The following is a 20,438-nucleotide window of genomic DNA, read 5'->3' as shown; positions in this document are numbered from 1 at the left end:
ACAAGTGGATGACTTTAACAAAGAGAAATTTACTCTCACAGTCTAGGAGGCTACAAGTCCGAATTCAGGGTACCAGCTCCAGGAGAAGGCTTTCTTTCTCTGCCTGCTCTGGAGGAAGGTCTTCATCATCAATCTTCCGCTGTCAAGGAGCTTCTCAGTGCAGGGACTCTGGGTCCAAGGGCGCACTATTCTGCCTTTTGTTTCTTGATGATTTGAGGTCCCGCATCTCTCTGCTTGCTTCTCTGTTTTATGTCTCAAAAGAGATTAACTCAAAATGCAACCTAATTTTGTAGATTGAGTCCTGGCTCATTAACTGCCCATAATCCCACCTCATCGACATCATAAAGGTAGGATTTACAACACTTAGGAAAATCACATCAGTTGACAAAATGGTGGACAATCACACAATACTGGGAATCATGGACTAGCCAAGTTGACATACATTTGGGGGAGGGGGGCCACAGTTCAATCCATAACAATAACTTAAAAGGAGCCATAGACAGCTGTAAGTGAATAAGTGTGGCTATGTTCCAAATAACTTATATTTATGAGCACTGAAATTTGGATTTAGTATAATGTCACAAAAATTTGCTTTTCAACCATTTATAAATGTAAAACTCATTTTTAGCTCATGGGCTGTACAGTAACAGGCAGCAAGCTAGATTTGGCCCTTGGTCTGTAGTTTGCTGACCCCTTATCTAGACCATCTGCCTTCAAACTGTTCTGTCATGCAGTTGTGGCATGTTGAAAATTTTTTGAACTATTGTTTTAATTATAAAAGTCGTGAAAGTAGATGTTTTTTTAAAAAATGTGACAGCATAGAAGAAAATTAAAAAGTCTCCCAACACCCAGCCTGATCACAGGCTCCCAAAATAATCACTGTTGATGAATATTGATTTTTGGAAATTGTATAGGCATATACAAGCTTATATAACTGTGTAGACCTTTTTTATATTAGTAGGCTTATTTATACATATTGCTCAACACCTTTTTTTCCCCGACAATGTATTGTTACCTCTTTCCATATCAATACGTAGAGATGTGATTTAGCTTATTCTTTTTAGAAACTCCATAGTTTTCTGTTTTGTGGGTACGGCATAATATATTCAACCAGTTCCCTACTGATGGACATTTAGGTTGTTTCTCCCTTTTTTTCCTACTATAAACAGTGCTGCACTGAGGGTACATCTTTACACATTCATCATTGCACACATTCATGATAATATCCACAGGATCAAGTCTAGACGATGAATTACTGAATCAAAGGATATGTGCATTTAAAATTTTGATAGATATTTCTAAATTCCCATTGTGGGTATTTTAGTACCCTGTGTTCATTTTCTTTTGGGGTTACACCCTACATTTTTGCCATTTGGTCTTTATCCCACTTGAGCATTCATCACAATGAATTTCAGTATAATGCTTCACTGCACATGAACTTAACACAGAGTAGTAATCCTATGGAGGGCAAAAAGTGCAGCTGGCAATTTGTCCATGTTTCTTGAAAAGAAAACGGCTTTAAAAAGTATAAAGCCATCAAAACAGTGCCCTGAATCCAGGGTCATCTTGGACATTGCCACGTAAGGTACCACAGAAGAAATTGTTTTTGTCTTGTTTTGTCTTACAGACCTAGTGCTTAGCAGATGTTTCTATATGTGTGTTTCCCATTAGAGTTGAGTTTCCCGTTGCCAAACATTCATGTAAACATAGTATTAGCTAATAAATAAGCTGTGCTACTATTGTACTAGAACTCAGAATACCACTGCTTTCCTTTCTAATATTTGGGCTTTTCCTTTTTGAGCCAGTAAAGGATTAGAATAATAATTTAATAGGTAACAACACAGCATCTTAAAGTGCAGCACTATGTTAGGGTTTTTTTTACTTAAAATATGTTTATTTCTGCTCATAGGTTGTCACAGAATTTTCTCTTCAGCACTCAATCACATCTACTCACACAAGCAGTCAGGCAGCCAACAAAGAAGAAATTTCTTTTTCCGGAGACAAAGAGATATTTCACACAGTATAGTTTTGCCAGCTGCAGTTTCTCCAGCTCATCCAGTCCCTAAGGTACTGTATTGCCTCTTATCTGCTACTTTTTCTGGCCGGTATAAAGGTTTACTGTAGAAGCAATCAAATGCTGTTGCACTTTTGATTTCTAGGGCATTTGAATCATGAATTTTAAATTTGGTTTGTGATTTAAAACACAAACACCTGATATGAGAAGTTTTAACATCCCATAATTCTGTAACATTAATTATTTACAAAATAAAAAAATAAGGCTGAGCTTACAACTGCTTAGCTCCATTTAGAATTAAAATTTCTAATGAAATTTTCTTTATGAAATTTCTAACATGAAGATAAAGCAACGCATATGTAGTTTCCTAACTTTTTTGGAGGAAAATTAAGATTTCTCAAGAGAGATTACTTGAAACCAGCACACTAGATATTTTTCTAAAGTCTGCGCTTACAGTTTCCACATTATTGATGGTGCTGTTTTTGAATCGTTCTTTAGTGTAAATTAAATAAAATGTCTCAGAGCATTCTTGATTTTTTTTCAGAGCTTACAGTTCTGTAGAAAGGCAGTCTGTCCATTTTTCAAAATGCAGTATAAAGGAGGTGTGTGAATTATTTGGGAAGAACAAGAATAGCTAAAAAATATATGAATTTGTCACAAAAGATTACCTACTTTTCCCTTTTTAAGCTTTTTGGTTTTTTACAGTGAGCCCACATTAAGTATGTTATACTCTCTGAAGGTGAGTGGATCATTTTCATGGCAAAGACTGACAAGCAGAAGGGCCACCAGAGCCCAGAGCACATTCCTGCTCAGTTGAGGTCCAGCCATCAGATTGAGGGCCAGCACTTGGTATTACTCACAAAATTGACATTTATTTTCTTAGTCAAAAAGCAAAAACAATGTCCAGAGAGATGACGAAGTATTGTTTTAGAAGTTCAGTGATAACCCAACAGCCCTTCTGCCTGTAGCTATAACCTTGCCAGATTGCTGAGTATAGTGCACCCGACTCTTCAGGGAATGAGCTCTGGAGGTGAAGCTTTTGGAGAGGCAACCTGCGCTGTGGGAAGCTAGGCTATGGCGGTACCAGCGTCAGAAACGCCCATCTGAACGTGAGAATAAGCCAAGGCCTTCAAATCCTGCAGGATGCGCTTCACAAAGACGAGATCCCTAACCCCAGCCGTTCCGGAATTCTCTGATGTTTCTGAATAGTGTTATCTTCCTCAGCTTCCTATCCCAAACTACTGTGTAGCCTTACTGTGTACGAGTCAACAATGCTTGGGTGGCAGTTTCTATAAATAGTGTGAAAAAGAGCTGTGCAAAACCTTGGAACTGAAAGAAGCTCTGTGTATAAGATATTATTTGTTTTCTGAATTCTGCCCAAGGATTTAAGTAAGTAGTATAGAATATTCTACAAGGGTGATCAGAGTTGAATGTTTTGGTGTTTTTGTTTTGTTTTTTGTATTTGGCAAATGATGGCACTGTTCTAGGTAGTTTGATGTACTTGGAAAAAAAAAGAAAGCTGTTTAATTTTCAGTCTTTCTACCCCCATCTCCCCTCCCCCCCCACTCCCTTAGTTTGGGTATGGTTCCAAAAGTGTAAGAAAAGTGTGTGGGTAATAGGCTTCAATTGACAGCCAGCCCTTTTACATATATTCATTCAGAGAGGGTGTTGTGAGTGATCTTTTGCATAAATTTCATCTTTGTGGTAAGAAGATGAAAGTGCCCTTAATTGGCCATTTGGCAGTTTGGAAGCTTGGCCCTATTTTTCATCAATGGCAATATGTTTCTAACGGGGTTGGGAGGAGGAAGAAAAGAAAAATACTGTTTGTTTTGACCCAGAAGTCTACTTCAGTCCAACTTGACTCAAAGCACAGTAAGGTTAAGGGACCATCCAGAGACAGCACTAACAGGCAATGTTAAGTTCAAAAGGGCAGGGGAAGGAACTAGGGACAGCCTGGAGGGTCTGTTGTGCTGGCTTAGGGAGGTCGGTGCTCCGGCAGGAAGGGCAGAGCTCCATGAAGCAGGAGGCCGTGTCCGAGAAAATGATCCCATTGTCGTGCACTGGGTTCTGATCTTCATTTTCAATCCTTTTTCCCCAAGCACATAAAGAAGCCAGACTATGTGACGACAGGCATTGTACCCGACTGGGGAGACAGCATAGAAGTTAAGAATGAAGATCAGATACAAGGGCTTCGTCAGGCTTGTCAGCTGGCCCGTCATGTCCTCCTCCTGGCTGGGAAGAATTTAAAGGTGATGTTTCACCAAGCCTCAGAAGAACTTACACAAGGGACAACAAACCCTCTTCTTTTCTTCCCTTTCCCTTTAGCCCTGCTTTTATGTGCATCTAATCTATTAAAAATTAAATAAGGCTTTGGGATGAGGGAAAAGGGATTTTATTATTTTATATTTATATTCAAGAGGTGGTACTAAATTCAAATTTAAGTAACCGAATTTTAGACATAACTTTTGGCTCAGTCAGCCTGTCCAAGTTGATCAGTGGCAGACGGCTTTGACTTTTGCCCATTTACTCCTGCCTGTAGCTTCCGTTTTATTCACTGCATTATTTCTGTGTGCCTGGAGAGTTGCTCTACCTCGTCCTCTATCACCTGCTTTCTTGCCTTATGTCTGCAAAGAAGATCAAACCAAGTACACAGAGATGTAGGTAGTATAACAGCGTAATTATGTGCAACAAGATTTAGTTCTTTCACAATTAATCTGAAAGACCCTGCTACATAAAGTTCAGAAAAGAAGATATGGCCAGGAGTCACAAAAAAGTGGGCAGGATTTAGGAAGTGAGACTCAAAGATGAAATCCTTTATGGGGTCATCTGTGTAATAAACTTGTTAGAGCAAGATAGCTAAGCATACTGTGAACATAAAAAAACACAAAGGAAATTATTGAAGAAATAATTAATTTTTAAATAAAAGGGTTTATTTTTGTCTTAGAATTTTTAATGATTTATGAGTTTATGGACATAATTTTCATGCTTGCATAAAATTTTATTTTAATTTTCTTTTAGTTTGGGGGCAATTGTATACATTCTAGTGAGGGGAAAATCTTTTTTTTTTTAATTCCCTTCTTTATTTGGACATTAAAGAAATCAAGTTTAGTGAAAACCAAATCTCTACAAAACGTATCAGGCACAGCTTTAAAAGTAATGATTTATAATCTCCACGTCACTGTTGCAAAACCTGTGTTAATGTTTCATGGAGAAAATAGGTATAGATTGACCTACTTTCAAGCTTTTTCATCTAAACTGAGTACCTTTTGAACATTTATTTATATTCCTCAGGTAGCCCAGGGTGCTAACCACTGATGAAGAGGAAGGAATTGCCTAAGAATGTATTTTTGAAATTGGCAGTCATGTCATTTAATGACTCACAGATGATTTAATGACCCTCGAGTTTGAAATGTCCATTTCCTAATAGTTGATAACACCATCATATACCCAAATAAATGTAAAAAAGCACAATATAGGATTTTAATATTAATCATAATTAATTAAGATACTGTCCACACGTTTATTGCAGTAAATTTATATAATCTTATCCAGAAGTGCTGTTGCTGTAGGCATAGTCAATAAATATAGAAAGTGTCAACTGTCGCCACACAATTTCTTTATTTAATATTTTAGGTTGACATGACAACTGAAGAGATAGATGCTCTTGTTCATCAGGAAATCATCAGTCATAATGCCTATCCCTCACCTCTAGGCTATGGAGGTTTTCCAAAATCTGTTTGTACCTCTGTAAACAACGTGTTATGTCATGGTATTCCTGACAGGTATTCATTTCTTAATAACATATTGTTCCTTTGAAAGCTAAAACATGAAACTAAGATCTGTAACATATGCTGAAAGACAGTTTAATTGAAACCCACCTGCAAACTTCTAAAGTTGATTACGGTAAAGCAAAAATTTTGAGGCACTTTGCTTCTAAGTGGACATAACACTGCCATTTCATGTTTCTTAAAGTAGTACGTAATCCAAAAACAATGGTTGTGCATTAAATATTTTTTCTACCTTCCTTGATTTTAACCACATGAATGGTAAAAATCCAAATGCTGGCAAATATTGGTCATCAACTATTGTTTTGGCTCTTTGCAAAATTAAGGCAACTACTAAGTACATCTTTTTAAGAATAGGAGATTTTTAAACAATGGCAGTATGTTTGTACTATGTATTTCTTATAAAAATGACTGTGACTAGCAAAAGTTAAAGATTAGACATGATTATCCCGTTTTTTCCTCCTCCACTCCAAATTATCATTGCGAACTCATTGGGCTTTGTGATAATGGTCATTAGGCCTTTATTTTTATATTCCTTTTATTGAGGTCTATCTGTCACCATTTTTTTTCTGTTTATGTTTCAGTCGACCTCTTCAGAATGGCGATATTATCAACATTGATGTCACGGTGAGTAAATCATATAAAAAATAGTCTTTGATCAACTTCAGAATTGCTGGTAGCAACAGGAAGAAGAGCAGATTGAAAATGTGAACTGCACCGATGGAAGTGCTGTTTACTTCTAGACCCAGACGCAAGCAGCTGGTTTCCTTTTTTGTCTTTAACTCTGTGTTTATTCCAAGTAAACCCAGGCCTGAGTTGAATTTAGGGCTGGAATCAGATGCACTGAGATCAATGTTGGCCTAAGTGAAATGTCAACCCAATCCTGCTATGTGTCATGTTTTTGAGAAGGTGTAATTGTTATTGATCCACTGTGTAGTTAATGCAGAGCACCACAGCACTGGGCAGCTGCTGAAGCTAGATATGTATGAGATGAGCTAACATGAAGAAAGCCAGCATTTTTCCTTCACTCTACCAAGATTGATCTTCCTCTTCCTGCTGATTTTGAGTGGGGCCTGTCATTATCTTACTCTGTCATTAGGGGCTACATTGGCCTGTGTGTGTGTCAGTCTATTTGGACAGCAGCTCTTTTGCTAGCAGTGTTCCCTAGATTTATTAAAATCCCTGAAGGTAACATTGTGTTCCATTTCTGGTATAGAGAGCCTTGAACTCGACACATGCTAGCAGAGTGGTTTTCTCTGTGAACTTAAGTTTTCACCAAATGGTTAATAGCCTTTCTTTTAAATAACAAGCCTAAGTAATTTTACATAGGAACTTCACATTGTAGAAGCACTAACCTTTTCTAATTTTCTTAGCCTTTCATCATTCTCAAACTTGGATTATCTGTGCTTTGGTAGTTTTTGTTTTTTTTAAATTGTAATTGTGCCTTTGGGTATGTAGATCATAAATTTTATACATTTGTTGATGAATAAATAGCTTTTAAATAAATAAATAAAAATTAAACATCTGATGAGAATTAGCTGTGATGGAGCATTCAAGGACTACAGTTTCTATTAATGAGGACATATTTTTAGTAATAATTATTTTGTATCTAAACCATGAAACTCAAGTAAGGGTGGGGATGAGGTAGAAATAGTCACTGAATAGTTGAAGTCAGTCAGATTTTTAGTTGTTTAAATTAATTCAACCTTTTTCCATCATATCAGTTTGTGTGAAGGTATAGCCCAAGATTCTTTTATTGCTGATATTTCCTGTATCATTTTGTCCTACTTAGAATACTTGAACATTTGCTCTACATATATCTTATTGGTATCTTTCCAACTCAAATTCATGTCAAAGGAGGTATTTTATGAAGTATACCTGAAATAAACTCTCTTTCATGATATACTTTTCTTTTGGATTGTATTTGATTTTAGGGTTTTACCTTTATTGTCTCACCTAATCACCACCTAATAAAATATCACTGCTTTGAATGAAATCATCATACTCTTCCCTGCTGCTTCCAGTGTGTTCAAAGAGAATACTCTATTCAATTTTCTATGTTTCCTAAAGGCTTTTAATGAACAATTTCATTTTTAACATCCAGATGATTTCGCAGTTGCAAAACTCAAAAAGCAAAGTAAAATACTTTCAAGTGTCTAGAAAGGAGTCAAAGAAACACATAGGTCAGTAGCTTAATGAAGTGTCTTTCTTATGAAATATTTTATTAAATGAAGGACTCCATTATCAGATCCTATACTTTTATCAGAAAATACTCATTACATTTTATAATTATTTATGTTTCTTTTGTATCCCAAGAAAATAGGCTTCTTTCCCCCCTGAAGGTTGAATGTTAAAAAAAAAAAAAGACTGTGTGATGCCCAGAATAGTTGCTCAATAAATATTTGTTAAACAGATGAAGTGCGAAACAAGAATAGGTTGTAGGTACAAACAGTAAGCACAGATAACTGTCACAGACTTTTGAAAATATTGTATTCATATATATTTTGAATCTTCCAAGTAGCCATTTTGAAGACTAGCAAATAATATGAAAAGGCAAATAGAGATTTTAGAAAATATTTTCTAACAATCAGAAAAATGGAAAATAATAAGTGTTGGCAAGAACATGGAGAAATTATAATCCTTGCCCATTGCTGGTGGGAAAGTAAAAATGGTACAGCCACTGTGGAAAATGGTTTGATTTCCTCAAAAAGTTAAGCATAAATGTGTCATAAGACCCAGCAGTTCCACTCTTAGGTATATATCCAGAAGACTTGAAAGCAGGAGCTCTGACAGATACTTATACACCATTGTTCACTGCAGTGTTATTCACAATAGTCAGAATTCTAATGGTATACCTAAATGTTCATCAACAAATGAATGGATAAACGAAATGTATACATACAGTGAAATATTATTCAGCTATAAAGAGAAATGAAGTTCTCATACATGAATGAACCTTGAAAACATTATACTAAGTAAAATATGACATCAAAGGACAAATATTGTACGATCCCATCTATATGAAGTATCTAGAATAGACAAATGTATATTAGTGGTTACCAGGGGCTGGGAGAGGGAGAAATGAGGGGTTATTGCTTAAAGGGTCTTGAATTTCTGTTTGGGGTGATGAAAAGGCTTTGAAAATGGATAGTGGTGATTGTTGTACAACATTGCAAATATAATTAATGTCATAAATTGTACATTTAAAATAGTTAAAAGTGGCAACGTTGTGTTATATATATTTTACCACAATGAAATTAAAAAAAAAAGGAAGATATAATAAAGATGTTCCCTACTTTTCTCACAGAGATATTTTGTAATAGTTTACCAATTTAAGACATTAATTTAGTATCAAAACAGACAAAAGCTCAGATAAATATATTTTTATAAGAGCTTCTGCATTCTATATCATGAGGAAGAAAAAATATGAAAAATAAGTAGATATGAAGAATATGCATAATAGCAAATTCCATGGTACATCCAAGGATCAATACTCAACCAGTCTCCTCTGCCTTCTGTATTTATTATAGTGTGTGGTAATCATTGATTCTTATCATAAACCTGGCATCTTCCAGGATCTAAATTATTGATAAAATTACTCATAAGCTTGTTTTGTTATATTCTAATTCTATAAAAATCCATGCATAGTGTTTATTATTAACACTGTTATCTGGAACATTTGATTAAGATTTCATTTCTAGACATAGGATTTTTCTTAACATATTTCATTTCTGTATTGAGCCACTTCAATTCTTAGACCTCAGTTCTTCTGTTTTAATACTGACATGTCTGTCTTAGTTCTTCTCATCATTATAAATCACTTCCAAGTGTAGAACTGGTAAATAAAAGATCTAGTAAACTTTCATGATGCTGAAGAAACATTTTACTATGCTAACTAATTCTTGGTTCCCCAAAGCTCTTGTGGCAATTCTAGGTCAATATCTTTGGTCACAAATTTTTGCATGTATAGTATTGTCTATGAAAACTAAAGTAAGGAATCAAAACGTTACAGTAGTGTTGCCAATCACAATGCTGAAGTAGCCATACTAGTCATTGTTTTTAAAAATGTTGCAGGATCACTGCATGGTTTCATCTTTTTAATTTCTGCCAGGTTTCAGTATTGCTACATCTTTTTATTATAGGTAAACTCGAGAGTAATCCCGGGAGGATGAAACACATGAATTTACTAAATATATAAATGAACACACAGTTTTATACTTTAGAAGAGCAGAGTTTTAAACAAGGGAATATTTTTAAGTTTCTCCCTGTGTTTAGGTCTATTACAATGGCTACCATGGAGACACGTCTGAAACATTTTTGGTGGGCAATGTGGATGACTGTGGTAAAAAGTTGGTGGAGGTTGCCAGGAGGTGTAGAGATGAAGCGATTGCAGCTTGCAGAGCAGGGGCTCCCTTCTCTGTAATTGGAAACACAATCAGGTAAGCCTTACACTGACAAGTAAAGGGAGGGTTGGCAAATGGTACAAAGGTTATTGGCGGCTTGGTATAAAGTTGATGACATGTTTTATGATTCAGAACCATCATTTCAGTCTGATATCAGTATGTGAACTGCCAGTCTGCAGTGTTGTTAGCTAGGTTAAAAAAAAGGGTTTTAAAAAAGTGAATTATACCAGGGTCAGCAAAAAAGCTTATAGGAACCGCAAGCAATATTTATATGGCTGCTTTAGTTTTAGCTCAACACAGTGGTCTGTAGTGTACCAGCTTTCCTTGAAATCACACCAAATCTGGAAGAATACCTAAGAAGGGGCTAAATATTCCAGCCCTCGGATGGTAAGACAGGAAGAAAGCTAAATTTTAATAAATGAAGCAAAATATATCCCTGTGATACAAAGATAAAAAATCTTAGCTCAAGCAAGCCTACTTTTCAAATTAGTATATTAGGAAACAGTCTGAAACAGTGATCTTTTTTTAAATTTTTTGCTCTGGTTCATTTTTCTTCTAAACTACCGTTTACACTTATTTTCCACACAATAGCCCGTGCTTGCTTTTTGAGTGTATGTGTGTTTTCTGAATTCAAGATTTTTCTTTGTAATCTGTTATCTAAGATTTGTTTTTTCTATAACTCTTCTGAAGTAGACATGTAGAGTGTGTGTTTTCATTTAAAAGCATGTGAAGAGTTTTGTTAAAGATGGCCACATTGGTTCCCTTTAAAGTACTGTTCTCATTAATATGAATCATTGAATACTTCCCATTTGCCTGAAGGATGGAAGGCTTAGTCACCTTGAAAAGACGCTGCCTTTCCCCCCCGTAAGCCTTCAAATACTTTAAGAAAAAAGGCAGCAAAATATCAGTTAAATGTATTTATAGCTTTAAAAATATTGTAACAGTATCTGAATCAAACTTTAGTAAAATCTCTTTGGGTTATATCTGAGAAGCTTTTATTGAAGACTTTGAACAAAATTGTGTTTTTGACAGTTTTAAATTATAGGCTAACTAGCCTGGGAAAAAAGGATAGTGTCTCTCTGTTCTTTCATAGGAAATGTTGAATCAGACCCCTACTGGGAAAAGAAATTTAATGCATATCTCACTATCTTACTGTCCATGAATATAATAGAAATGAATTCAAAATGCAGTTTTATTTTTGCAAATGGGATGAGTCGATAGATGCACCTCATATTTTTGAACACCTAGGGTTCAACAAATTTACTGGTGGTGCTCTTGCATTTTAACAAAATTTATTCTTCAGTCGAAGGGGGCAGAGAACACTAGATTCTTATTCAAGCATTCTATCGAGCTCTGCATTCATGGCTGTGTCTAAAGGGCATGTCAGCCTTTGATTCTCTCTGAGAGGTAATTATCCTTTTCCTGTCACGGAACAACAAATGATAGCTAACTACAGAGGCACATTTGCAGTAGTCACATTCATCAACTGCAGAAAAAAAAATTCAATTTAATTGTGCAACACAGCTGCACATGGGCTTTTGAGCATTTCTGTTGTTCTCCCTGTCTCGCTATTCCTCCCTCCAGATCTATTTTTTAAACTTTTTTTCTGGTTATTTTTTCCCCTTTTTGTCTCTTCTTCCATTTTTACTCTCTGTACTTTCTTGTTAAAGTAATTTTCCTTTGTGGCTCTCATTCTTTTTTCCCTATTGAAGGCTATGAATGTAGAAAATTATCACAATTACTCATATAATTGAGCCTCTTTGTAGCAAGTGCAACTCCAGTAGCCTTTCTCCATCATGAAAATGGTTTCATTATAGGGTTTTTCATATTCTCTGACACCATCTACACAGAGGAACAGGCGTGCAGATGAGATGTACTAGGAACAGGCTGGATCAGTAAGGTCACAGTAGGAATAATTAGCTCTGCTATGGAAAGAGCATCTAGGCCTTTTACTGCTACATAAATGTACTGTCCGTGGCTTTTAGTCACAAAAAAACTTACTAACAAATGGAGCTCCCGCCTACTACTTTGAAAAAAAGATTTGTATCAACACTACAATTTTCCATCATTAAGACTAATAACACAGAGCCTAGTATACATCAAGGGGAATAAAAAGAAAAATCTCACATTCAAGTGGCGGCTGGGTGCTGACCTTTGTTCCCTTTTTTTTGTGTACGACTTAACTCTTTACAAAAAAGAGCCACACGCCACACCAATATGCAGGTGAACTCCAGCTAGTACTAGCAAAGCATAGCATTCAGTCAGAAAATCTGATAAATCTCCATGCAGGATAATGCATTTCATTACATATTCACTACATTAATTCTAGCTACATAAAAAAAAAAGGAAAGAAAGAAGAAGAGTGGAATTGAAAGTGACATTGGATTTTAGCTATCTGGATGCAAAGGTCAGTTTTCACGGAGTACAAATTTGCATGTACAAGCTCCTTTGAAAACCTGCTCAGTCTCAACAACTGCACTTACAAACACTATGTGGAAAATAATAGACAATGAACTTTTTACTTCTACCCTAATACATTTCATTATTTAAACGGCTTATGTCTGCCGTTGGGAGGAAACAGGCCCTGATTCTAACAAATGTTTGTTCTGATATGTTAAAAGCAAGTGTTTCTGGACATCTATTATTTTGCCTTTTCTTATTCAGGCAAAATCTTAAGTGAGTAAATAAACAGTTGGCACCTTTAAGCCAAAAGTGCTTGGAATCATTACAAACTGAAGGTTTACAAACACCTTTCAACTCCGTCTAGTTTATTTTAAGATATTCCCCATCTTTTGCATAGCCTTTCTCTGCTGATACACCATGAAAGGAACATTCAAGCATCTTTTGTTGGTGTTATTATGTTGCCAACAACCTTGAGAGCTTTACAGGAGATTTTGAAATTCTCCTCTGAAACCTGAAAGATAGGGTGATGCCTCTGAAGAAATATCGGTGAAAATAGTTTAACGAAAAGAGTTTTCTGTGTGCCCTTCTGCTTTATGAGGGGTGGCTAGTGATCTTTAGGTTACAGTGTCACTGGCTATACCTCCACTTGCTTTAAAACATTTCTAAAGCTGTATTTTTGTAATTATCTCTAGATGATAAGATTTGTACATGTGAGAATACTGTGGATGTGTGGATTCATGCATCACAAATATGTGACAGCTCCATCAAAAATAATTTAAATTTATCGTTGTAAATGTCATGAGGAAAGTATCAATAAATGGTTTTTAATGTTTAATTCATAAGTGTATGTTTTGATATTAATTTAGAACAATATAAAGTAGATTTTAAAAAATAATCTCTATTAGATTATGCACATTTAAACAATAAGTGGCTCAGGCAAAATAAGTCATTTTAATGTCATCTGTGATGGATTTTTCTTGACAGCTACTGTAAATTACAATTACACTGCTTCTCTCAGCACATGAAAGTAAGCATTGCAATAAATTATCTTTTATTTCAATCCATCATGTCTGCTTTTCAAAAACAGAAAACCTCAAATAAAAGTTCAGCACGGTTGTAAGAAAAATACAGTAATTTTTTATCCAGTTTGAAACAACAACCAAAAAAAAATGCACCATTCTTTCGGAAAACAGTCGTTGGCTTTAAAATATTACTAATTGTACTTAAACATTCTTTGTCATTAGAAGGAATTCCTGAACTTGTGAGTTCCTTCAGTCAAAAACTACTGCTCAAAGTAAAAATCTGGAAAGCTTAAAGTGAAATTCCATAACTTACAAAGTCAGATGTCTCTCGAGAGTCTTTAGTTAGAGATGCGATCCATTTGGAGATTAGCGTTCTTTGAGATTCATGTAAAAACAATAATAAAACTATTTCTGTGTACATTTTCGCTTCTTTATAAGAGTATGTACTTAAATATAGTACTCCTCTGGAAAACATATCCTTAGTCATAAAAATGTAGTTGAAATATACTAAGTAATTTAATTTATCTAAACACTCCAATTGAATACAACTGCCTCCTGAAAGGGAATTAAACTCAAGAAAATGGTCACTGGACGAATTGAAAAAAATGGGCACAGGACAGGATGAAATTTCTTAAAAGATTTTCCTTTCAACTATAAATAAAACTGAAATGTATAATACTACAATATAATTTAAAAGTTAGTTTATAAACTACCTTTATGTATCTACTTCCTTTCCTCTTTCTCCCTAAGTATTCTGTATGAAGGGGTTCACATCATAAATGTGCGTAGGCTCCTAGGTAGGTGTTGTACTGTCTTAGAGAATTTTTAGTTAAGGAAAATCAGAACAGAAGAGTTAATACCTGGAGAGCTCTTTTCAGTAGATTTCAGCAAAAAAGAAGGCAGATTTCATCAAAGAAATGTCCAGGGCAAGAAGACCACTGTGCTCAGAAACAAGTCATGGCTTCGATGGCTGGTGTTGGGGAGTACTTCTCGGGTACACCTGCTTGTTCAGCTGTTCGCATTTTCCCCACCATGCCAGCCAAGAGGGGCATGTATGCCCTACTTTTCCATGCCAGAAGTAGTGTTACCAATACTTGTGTTAGTGCCAGAGGACTGGAATTTGCTACTACAAGTCTCTGGAGTTGTCTCTATGAAGTAAGATTAAACCCTAAAATCAGGTAAAGAATCATGTGCTCCCCAAGTGTCCCAAAATAGTAGAAGGGACATGACTTGAAGCAGTAATTAGGAATATTAATGAGATTTTATGCCTTTTAGTTTTAGTAAATATGAGATGGGCAGATGGTGCTCAGCCAAGGAACTGAGGGAACCGTGTCCTGTGCTTTTCTTCTTTCCACCCGGCTGTGAAATCCTCTGACACATACATTCTATGATACTCTTATAACCAAAATTTCCAATAGGTTCCAGGGAGTAAATTGCTGTAGGAGAATGGACTCATATCTTAGCCTCCTAGTAACTGCATAGGTTCTTTTATGAAGAGGAACGAGAGGTACGAGGGGGGAGCATTTCTCAGAATGGGCTTTCTTTCTCTCCTCTCTTCGGAAATTAAAATGAAGATTGCTGTTGTAACACACATTTAAGATATAAGTGTGACGCCTGCCAATCAGTTGTTAGGCGCCATTGAGTCAGTTCTGATTCATAGTGATCCTACGTACAACAGCATGAAACACTGCCCAGTCCTGTGCCATGCTCACAATCGTTGCTGTTGGAGCCCATTGTTGCAGCCACTGTGTCAGTCCATCCCATGGAGGGTCTTTCTCTTTTTTGTTGATCTGCCACTTTACCAAGCATGATGTCCTTCTCTATCAGTTAAGTCCTTAATACCGATAATTAAAAAAAAATTGTTTTTTGTTATTTGTTTAAAGAAAAGAAAGTAGGAGAACCGTTTATATTGAATGCTCTTAGAATCATTGAGGTTTGTTGGGGCCGAACAAACATAATTTACAGTTCAGGTAGAACTCATTCTTCCAAATATATATAGAGATTATGTCTTATTTAATACCTCTTCCATCTTCTATCTACTTTCCACCCTCAGTTTATAATCAGAAATTGTGTGATACAACTAGAACACCTTGGAAAAGGTGTTATACTTCTTACCACATAGGGCAACTTAAGAGATAAAAACAGGACTCATCATTCCTGTCCCGAACATATGCATAGTTTTCCTATTTTTGCACTGTTAGTTACATGGCAATTAAATCTAAATGAGAGGCTGCCCATCTGCTGGTTATATTGATATCCTGGTATAAGTGAAAGTATCTTATAGGTCTGTAGATGAAGATTAAAAATGTTTAGGGAAAATTATATATAGACACAAATACAGAGATGCTGGCTAAAAACCATTGAGTCCATGGTAAACTAAACCTAGGGTCTGCTAGAAACTCTAATTTTGGATCTAAGAACTTTGATTTTGTTCAGAATTAAAATAGTGATCCTGTAAATCATGATCTGTTGTTATGGTCAGTGTTAGGGGCACTATGCCCTTCATCCACATGAAAATATAAATGGGTGATGGTATATATATTCTTATCTTTCCAATGCTCCCAGAAATAAACACGTTTACCTGATTTCAAAAACAGCTTTTCAGCCTTGTAGGTGAAAATTCTAGGGTGGGACGCTATGTGCTACATTTCATTTCATTCAATAAATGGAACCCAAAACATTTGCATATTGAAATAACCAATGAAGCATTAAGAATTAGAAATCAAAACACTAGCTTCTCTTTGTTAATGGTGCAGTTCTTAGTAGAACTCCTAAATGATCACAATGTTTTGGAGTTTCAAGAATATTGGCAAAGATTAGATCTTCTATGTGAGTGTGTCTGTTTCTAAAATGTATAGTGTTTTGAAATAAACCAGAACAAAAGGAACCATAGTAGTAGGAAGTCACATTTCTAGATTGTGATTTTTTTTTCTGTTTGGCTCCCAAGTCAGTCGTAATTTGCATAGTCCTTTTGTGAAACCCCACAAAAACTAGGCAGGTTTTTATGACCTGCATTATGCTTATATGTGTCTGTATACGTGTGCATGCATGCTCATTTGTTGTGTAAAAGTGGCCTGGTCTGAATACTGTACTAAGATAAATGAAGCAAATTATTGTGTTAAACACATACCTTCTTATTTCATAAATCCAAAGGAAGTTGTTAAAACGATAGCAGAAATAAAATTATTCCAGAATAATGAAAACATATTAATGTTATCGGACTATATCTGAGTTTTCTTTTTCAAAGAATATTTTAAAGTGATTTTGTTTTATATAAGCATGCATGAAAAGCTTATCTAAATATTTTGTTTGGTCACTTTTAAAGCCGCATAACTCATCAGAGTGGTTTGCAAGTCTGTCCACATTTCACTGGACATGGAATAGGATCTTACTTTCATGGACATCCAGAAATTTGGCATCATGGTAAGAAAGTTAATTTGGGAAACTATTTATTGAAAGGAGTCGGGATAAAGCAGTTTCACTCCTGAAGCTCTTCCTCTGGCTTTGAGCCTACATTATTATTTGAGGGTGGGGGGAGGGAGGCCTATTTAATCTTAACCAGCACATTACTGTTACTGGATTAGAGCCCAGCAGTTTCGATCCCAAAATAAGATTTTGCTTTTTGTCTTCTCCTGAAGGGTGCGTGGCTGGAAAGCACAAGGGATATTTGTCTAGAAAAAGTTACTGAAAACAAAACACCACTGCATCAATGTCCCAGCAGCATGTACATATGACTGTTTTCTGTTTTTCTTTTTCTACCCCCTTTTCTAACCGCTGACTGTTGTGGTTAAACTTCATTACATCCTACACAGCGTTGACAGCTGATGTATTTAGCAGCATGTACTCTTTTTACTCTTTAATGATGTCTAGATTATACCCACCCTTGTGTCCTTTCCCCAGAACCTCCTGTTTTTCACTGCCTGGGTGTACACCCCTACAGTGAGAAGTCAGGGGTGAGCCAAAGGGGTGGGAAGATTCAGTTAGGGTAGGAAGCAGCTCTAGGAAGTACCCCCTAAAGGGGTCCGGGGCAGACTTGGACAGGTACCAAAGGAAAGTTGGTCCCTGCGCCTTGACCTAGAGGCTTGGTCAGTCATTTCCCTAAACAGACCCATCCATTGGTGGTGTGGAAGGCAGTTCCTGAAGGAACTACTGCCTAGAACCCCTCCCTGGAGGGTCTTTGGAGACCCAGCAGGTCAGAAGTCCCTTCAGACCAGAGCCCTGACCAGGCAGGAGTGCAGGAAGGGCCTTTCAGCCCTGCTTCCTACCCAGCCCCAAAGCCTGGGGTTATTTCAGAAGTTGCAGACCCTCTGTCCCTGCCTCCTGCTCTAACTTGAACCCAGGAGGCTGCCCTCAGGTTGCATTTACTGCCTTGGAGAAGCCTGACTTCTTTCTCTTTGGGGTGTGGGTGGTGAGGCTGAGGCCAGACAGAGGACTCAGTGAGGCCAGTGTGTGTGGTGTGTGTATGGGGTGTGGGGGGGGGCGCCTAGCAGGTATCTGAAACACCTAAACTGACCTTGACTGCCTTGTTGGGCCCCTCCCAGGATGTGTGACCCCATGTGCAAACAAGGCAGCAGCTGAGGCTCAGAAGCTCTGTGCTTAACCCCAGTGGTAACCACCACTTAGAAGTCTAGAAGCCTCCACCTCCTGGTTTCCTCAAAAGAAATGAGTTTGTTTTTGTTTTTGTTTTGTTTTGTTTTTTGAGCCACCTCAACCCTCCCTTCTGTTTCTCTCTGTCTCCTGATTTTCCATTTCCATTCTCCCCACCCCATGTCTTCTGTTTTGCAGCGAATGACAACGACCTGCTCATGGAGGAGGGCATGGCCTTCACCATAGGTCAGTGCCCAGAGTGCCTCATCCGCGGTGGCTCCTGAAGCGGAAGCGGCGCACTGGTCTAGGCTAGGCTGTCCTGTGGAGGACTAATAAAGCCAATCAGCATAATTAAATAATTCGGATGCATAGTAAATCTGATTATATAATACCCTGGAGCCCATCTTCCGACATCAGATACTTACCGACACATTTGGGAGACGGCGGCTGTCCCACCTCTAATTCTGTTACCAGCATAATGTGGTGTTTTACTTTTTGTGTTTTGGGTTTTTTCTTCAATATCTAGTAACTAGGGGCGATTATGTCCCTTGCTCCCTGTCAGCAAGTAGTCTGTGCACTCTGGCCGCTCGTTCCTGTTCCTGGCTGGTTGCGTGATTGGTGTCACCTCCAGATTCCAATCATCCAGGGGCACGAAGGCACCATATTTCTGACTGTGGGACTTAATGGAGAAGCAATTACAGCGAAATAAGAAAATTGTTATTTGCTGATTAATGAACATTTTGAGTATGTTTTAAAAATTCAAATTTTTTAAAAAACTGGCTGGTATTTATAAGAGGGACTGGTGTTTGGGTGGTTGTTATCCACGGGGTCCTAATTAAGGCTTGATTAAAATGCCCTTCTTTCTCTAAAAAAATTACGAACTAGGCAACTTCATTCATTTTTGAATGCCTTAGTGTTTCCTCTTCCTACTGTTTGGTTTGTAGTATACTGTGTAAGCAACATCAGCTATCAGCCCTTACAAGATGACAACATGAAGCCGTGGGGGAAGCATGTGGGGAGGGGGGCACTTCTTATTCTCTTTTTTGATAATCAGCCGAAATAATGTTTGACAAGAACCTGATGAGGTCACTCAGTAAATATTTTCCCTCTTCCAGAGCCAATCATCACCGAGGGATCCCCTGAATTTAAAGTCCTGGAGGATGCATGGACTGCGGTCTCCCTAGACGATCAAAGGTGTTTGCTTTCTGCCCTGTTGCTTTTCAATTGTATGTGAAGCAAAGACTCGCCCAGCGGCGCAGGAGAGCTGTTGCTCCCGGCCCGCGGGGCTCTCGCGCTTCTTGACTGCAGCGGTGTATGTTTCAGGTCTGCCCAGTTCGAGCACACAGTTCTCATCACGTCGGGGGGCGCGCAGATCCTGACCAAACTGCCCCACGAGGCCTGAGACGCGCGCTGCCCAAAGGGCGCGGCCACCTGACGCCTTTTTTCCCTAAATTGTTGAAATCCAGCGGGAGAATTTTTAGAAGGCACGGGCGAACGACGGCTTGGGCTGTAACCTACCTGGCGCCTAATAAGCGTCTTTGACAAACGCGATGGGGAGTAGGGACAATTGGGGACGCAGAGCTGAAGCCCCGCCCGGGCCATGCAGGGGAATGGGACGCCCTCTTTTGGAGATGAGGGTTTTCGGGAGGGGTGGGGTAGTCTTCTCTCTTTCTCTTGTCCTGACTCTGCCGGAGTAAAAAGGTTCACCTCTTAAACCCATTGTGCCTGCGCTTTTTGTGTCTCTGACAGTTATTTGGGGGGAGAGGGTGGGTGGTTAATTTTTCAGTCTGAACTTTCCACACACGCATGCACGCGCCGAAAGAAAAACCCGAGCCTCGTTGTTAGCTGGGAATTTTTTTTTAAATCGTTTTTCCCCCGTGGGGTTCCCACGTTGGCCCGCCCAAGGGCGCTCGCGAGGGTCAGCGCCTGCCTGCCATTCCTTCCGTTCATTTCCACATCCTCGCCCGCGAACCGAGGCGTTGGTTACAAACATTTCCTTTTGGCTGGGAACCCTGGGCCTGGCCTTTCCAAAGGACGTTCACAAGCCGGAGGCGCGATGTTCCGGGGTCCCTGCAGCTCCCTCCTTTCTCGCCGCATCCAGCCTCGCAAGACCATCGCAGAAGTTAAATTTAAGACACTATCCCTCCTCTCCCCCTCACCCTCCCCCACACGAGCGGGTGAGCCCAGCCTCCCAGTTGTGAACGGCGCCCGGCAGCTCAGCGGG

General features: G+C 38.0%; 1 protein-coding gene across 1 annotated transcript in view; it reads left to right on the top strand.

The window, feature by feature from the left end:
- The window catches only part of METAP1D (methionyl aminopeptidase type 1D, mitochondrial), an 88,363-nt gene extending 68,358 nt beyond the window's left edge, over positions 1-20,005 (top strand). Inside the window, 9 exon segments of the mRNA XM_003405982.4 lie at positions 1,910-2,067; positions 4,114-4,263; positions 5,648-5,796; positions 6,384-6,426; positions 10,075-10,238; positions 16,953-17,050; positions 18,413-18,460; positions 19,330-19,408; positions 19,538-20,005. Of these exon segments, the coding sequence (XP_003406030.3) occupies positions 1,910-2,067; positions 4,114-4,263; positions 5,648-5,796; positions 6,384-6,426; positions 10,075-10,238; positions 16,953-17,050; positions 18,413-18,460; positions 19,330-19,408; positions 19,538-19,616 (968 nt within the window). The 3' untranslated portion in view covers positions 19,617-20,005.
- The last annotated feature ends 433 nt before the right edge of the window (positions 20,006-20,438 follow it).

Source organism: Loxodonta africana, chromosome 6 (genome assembly GCF_030014295.1).
Source record: "Loxodonta africana isolate mLoxAfr1 chromosome 6, mLoxAfr1.hap2, whole genome shotgun sequence".
Taxonomy (NCBI): domain Eukaryota; kingdom Metazoa; phylum Chordata; class Mammalia; order Proboscidea; family Elephantidae; genus Loxodonta; species Loxodonta africana.
The sequence above is the reverse complement of the archived record's forward strand: the minus strand, read 5'-3'. Positions and strand labels throughout refer to the sequence as shown.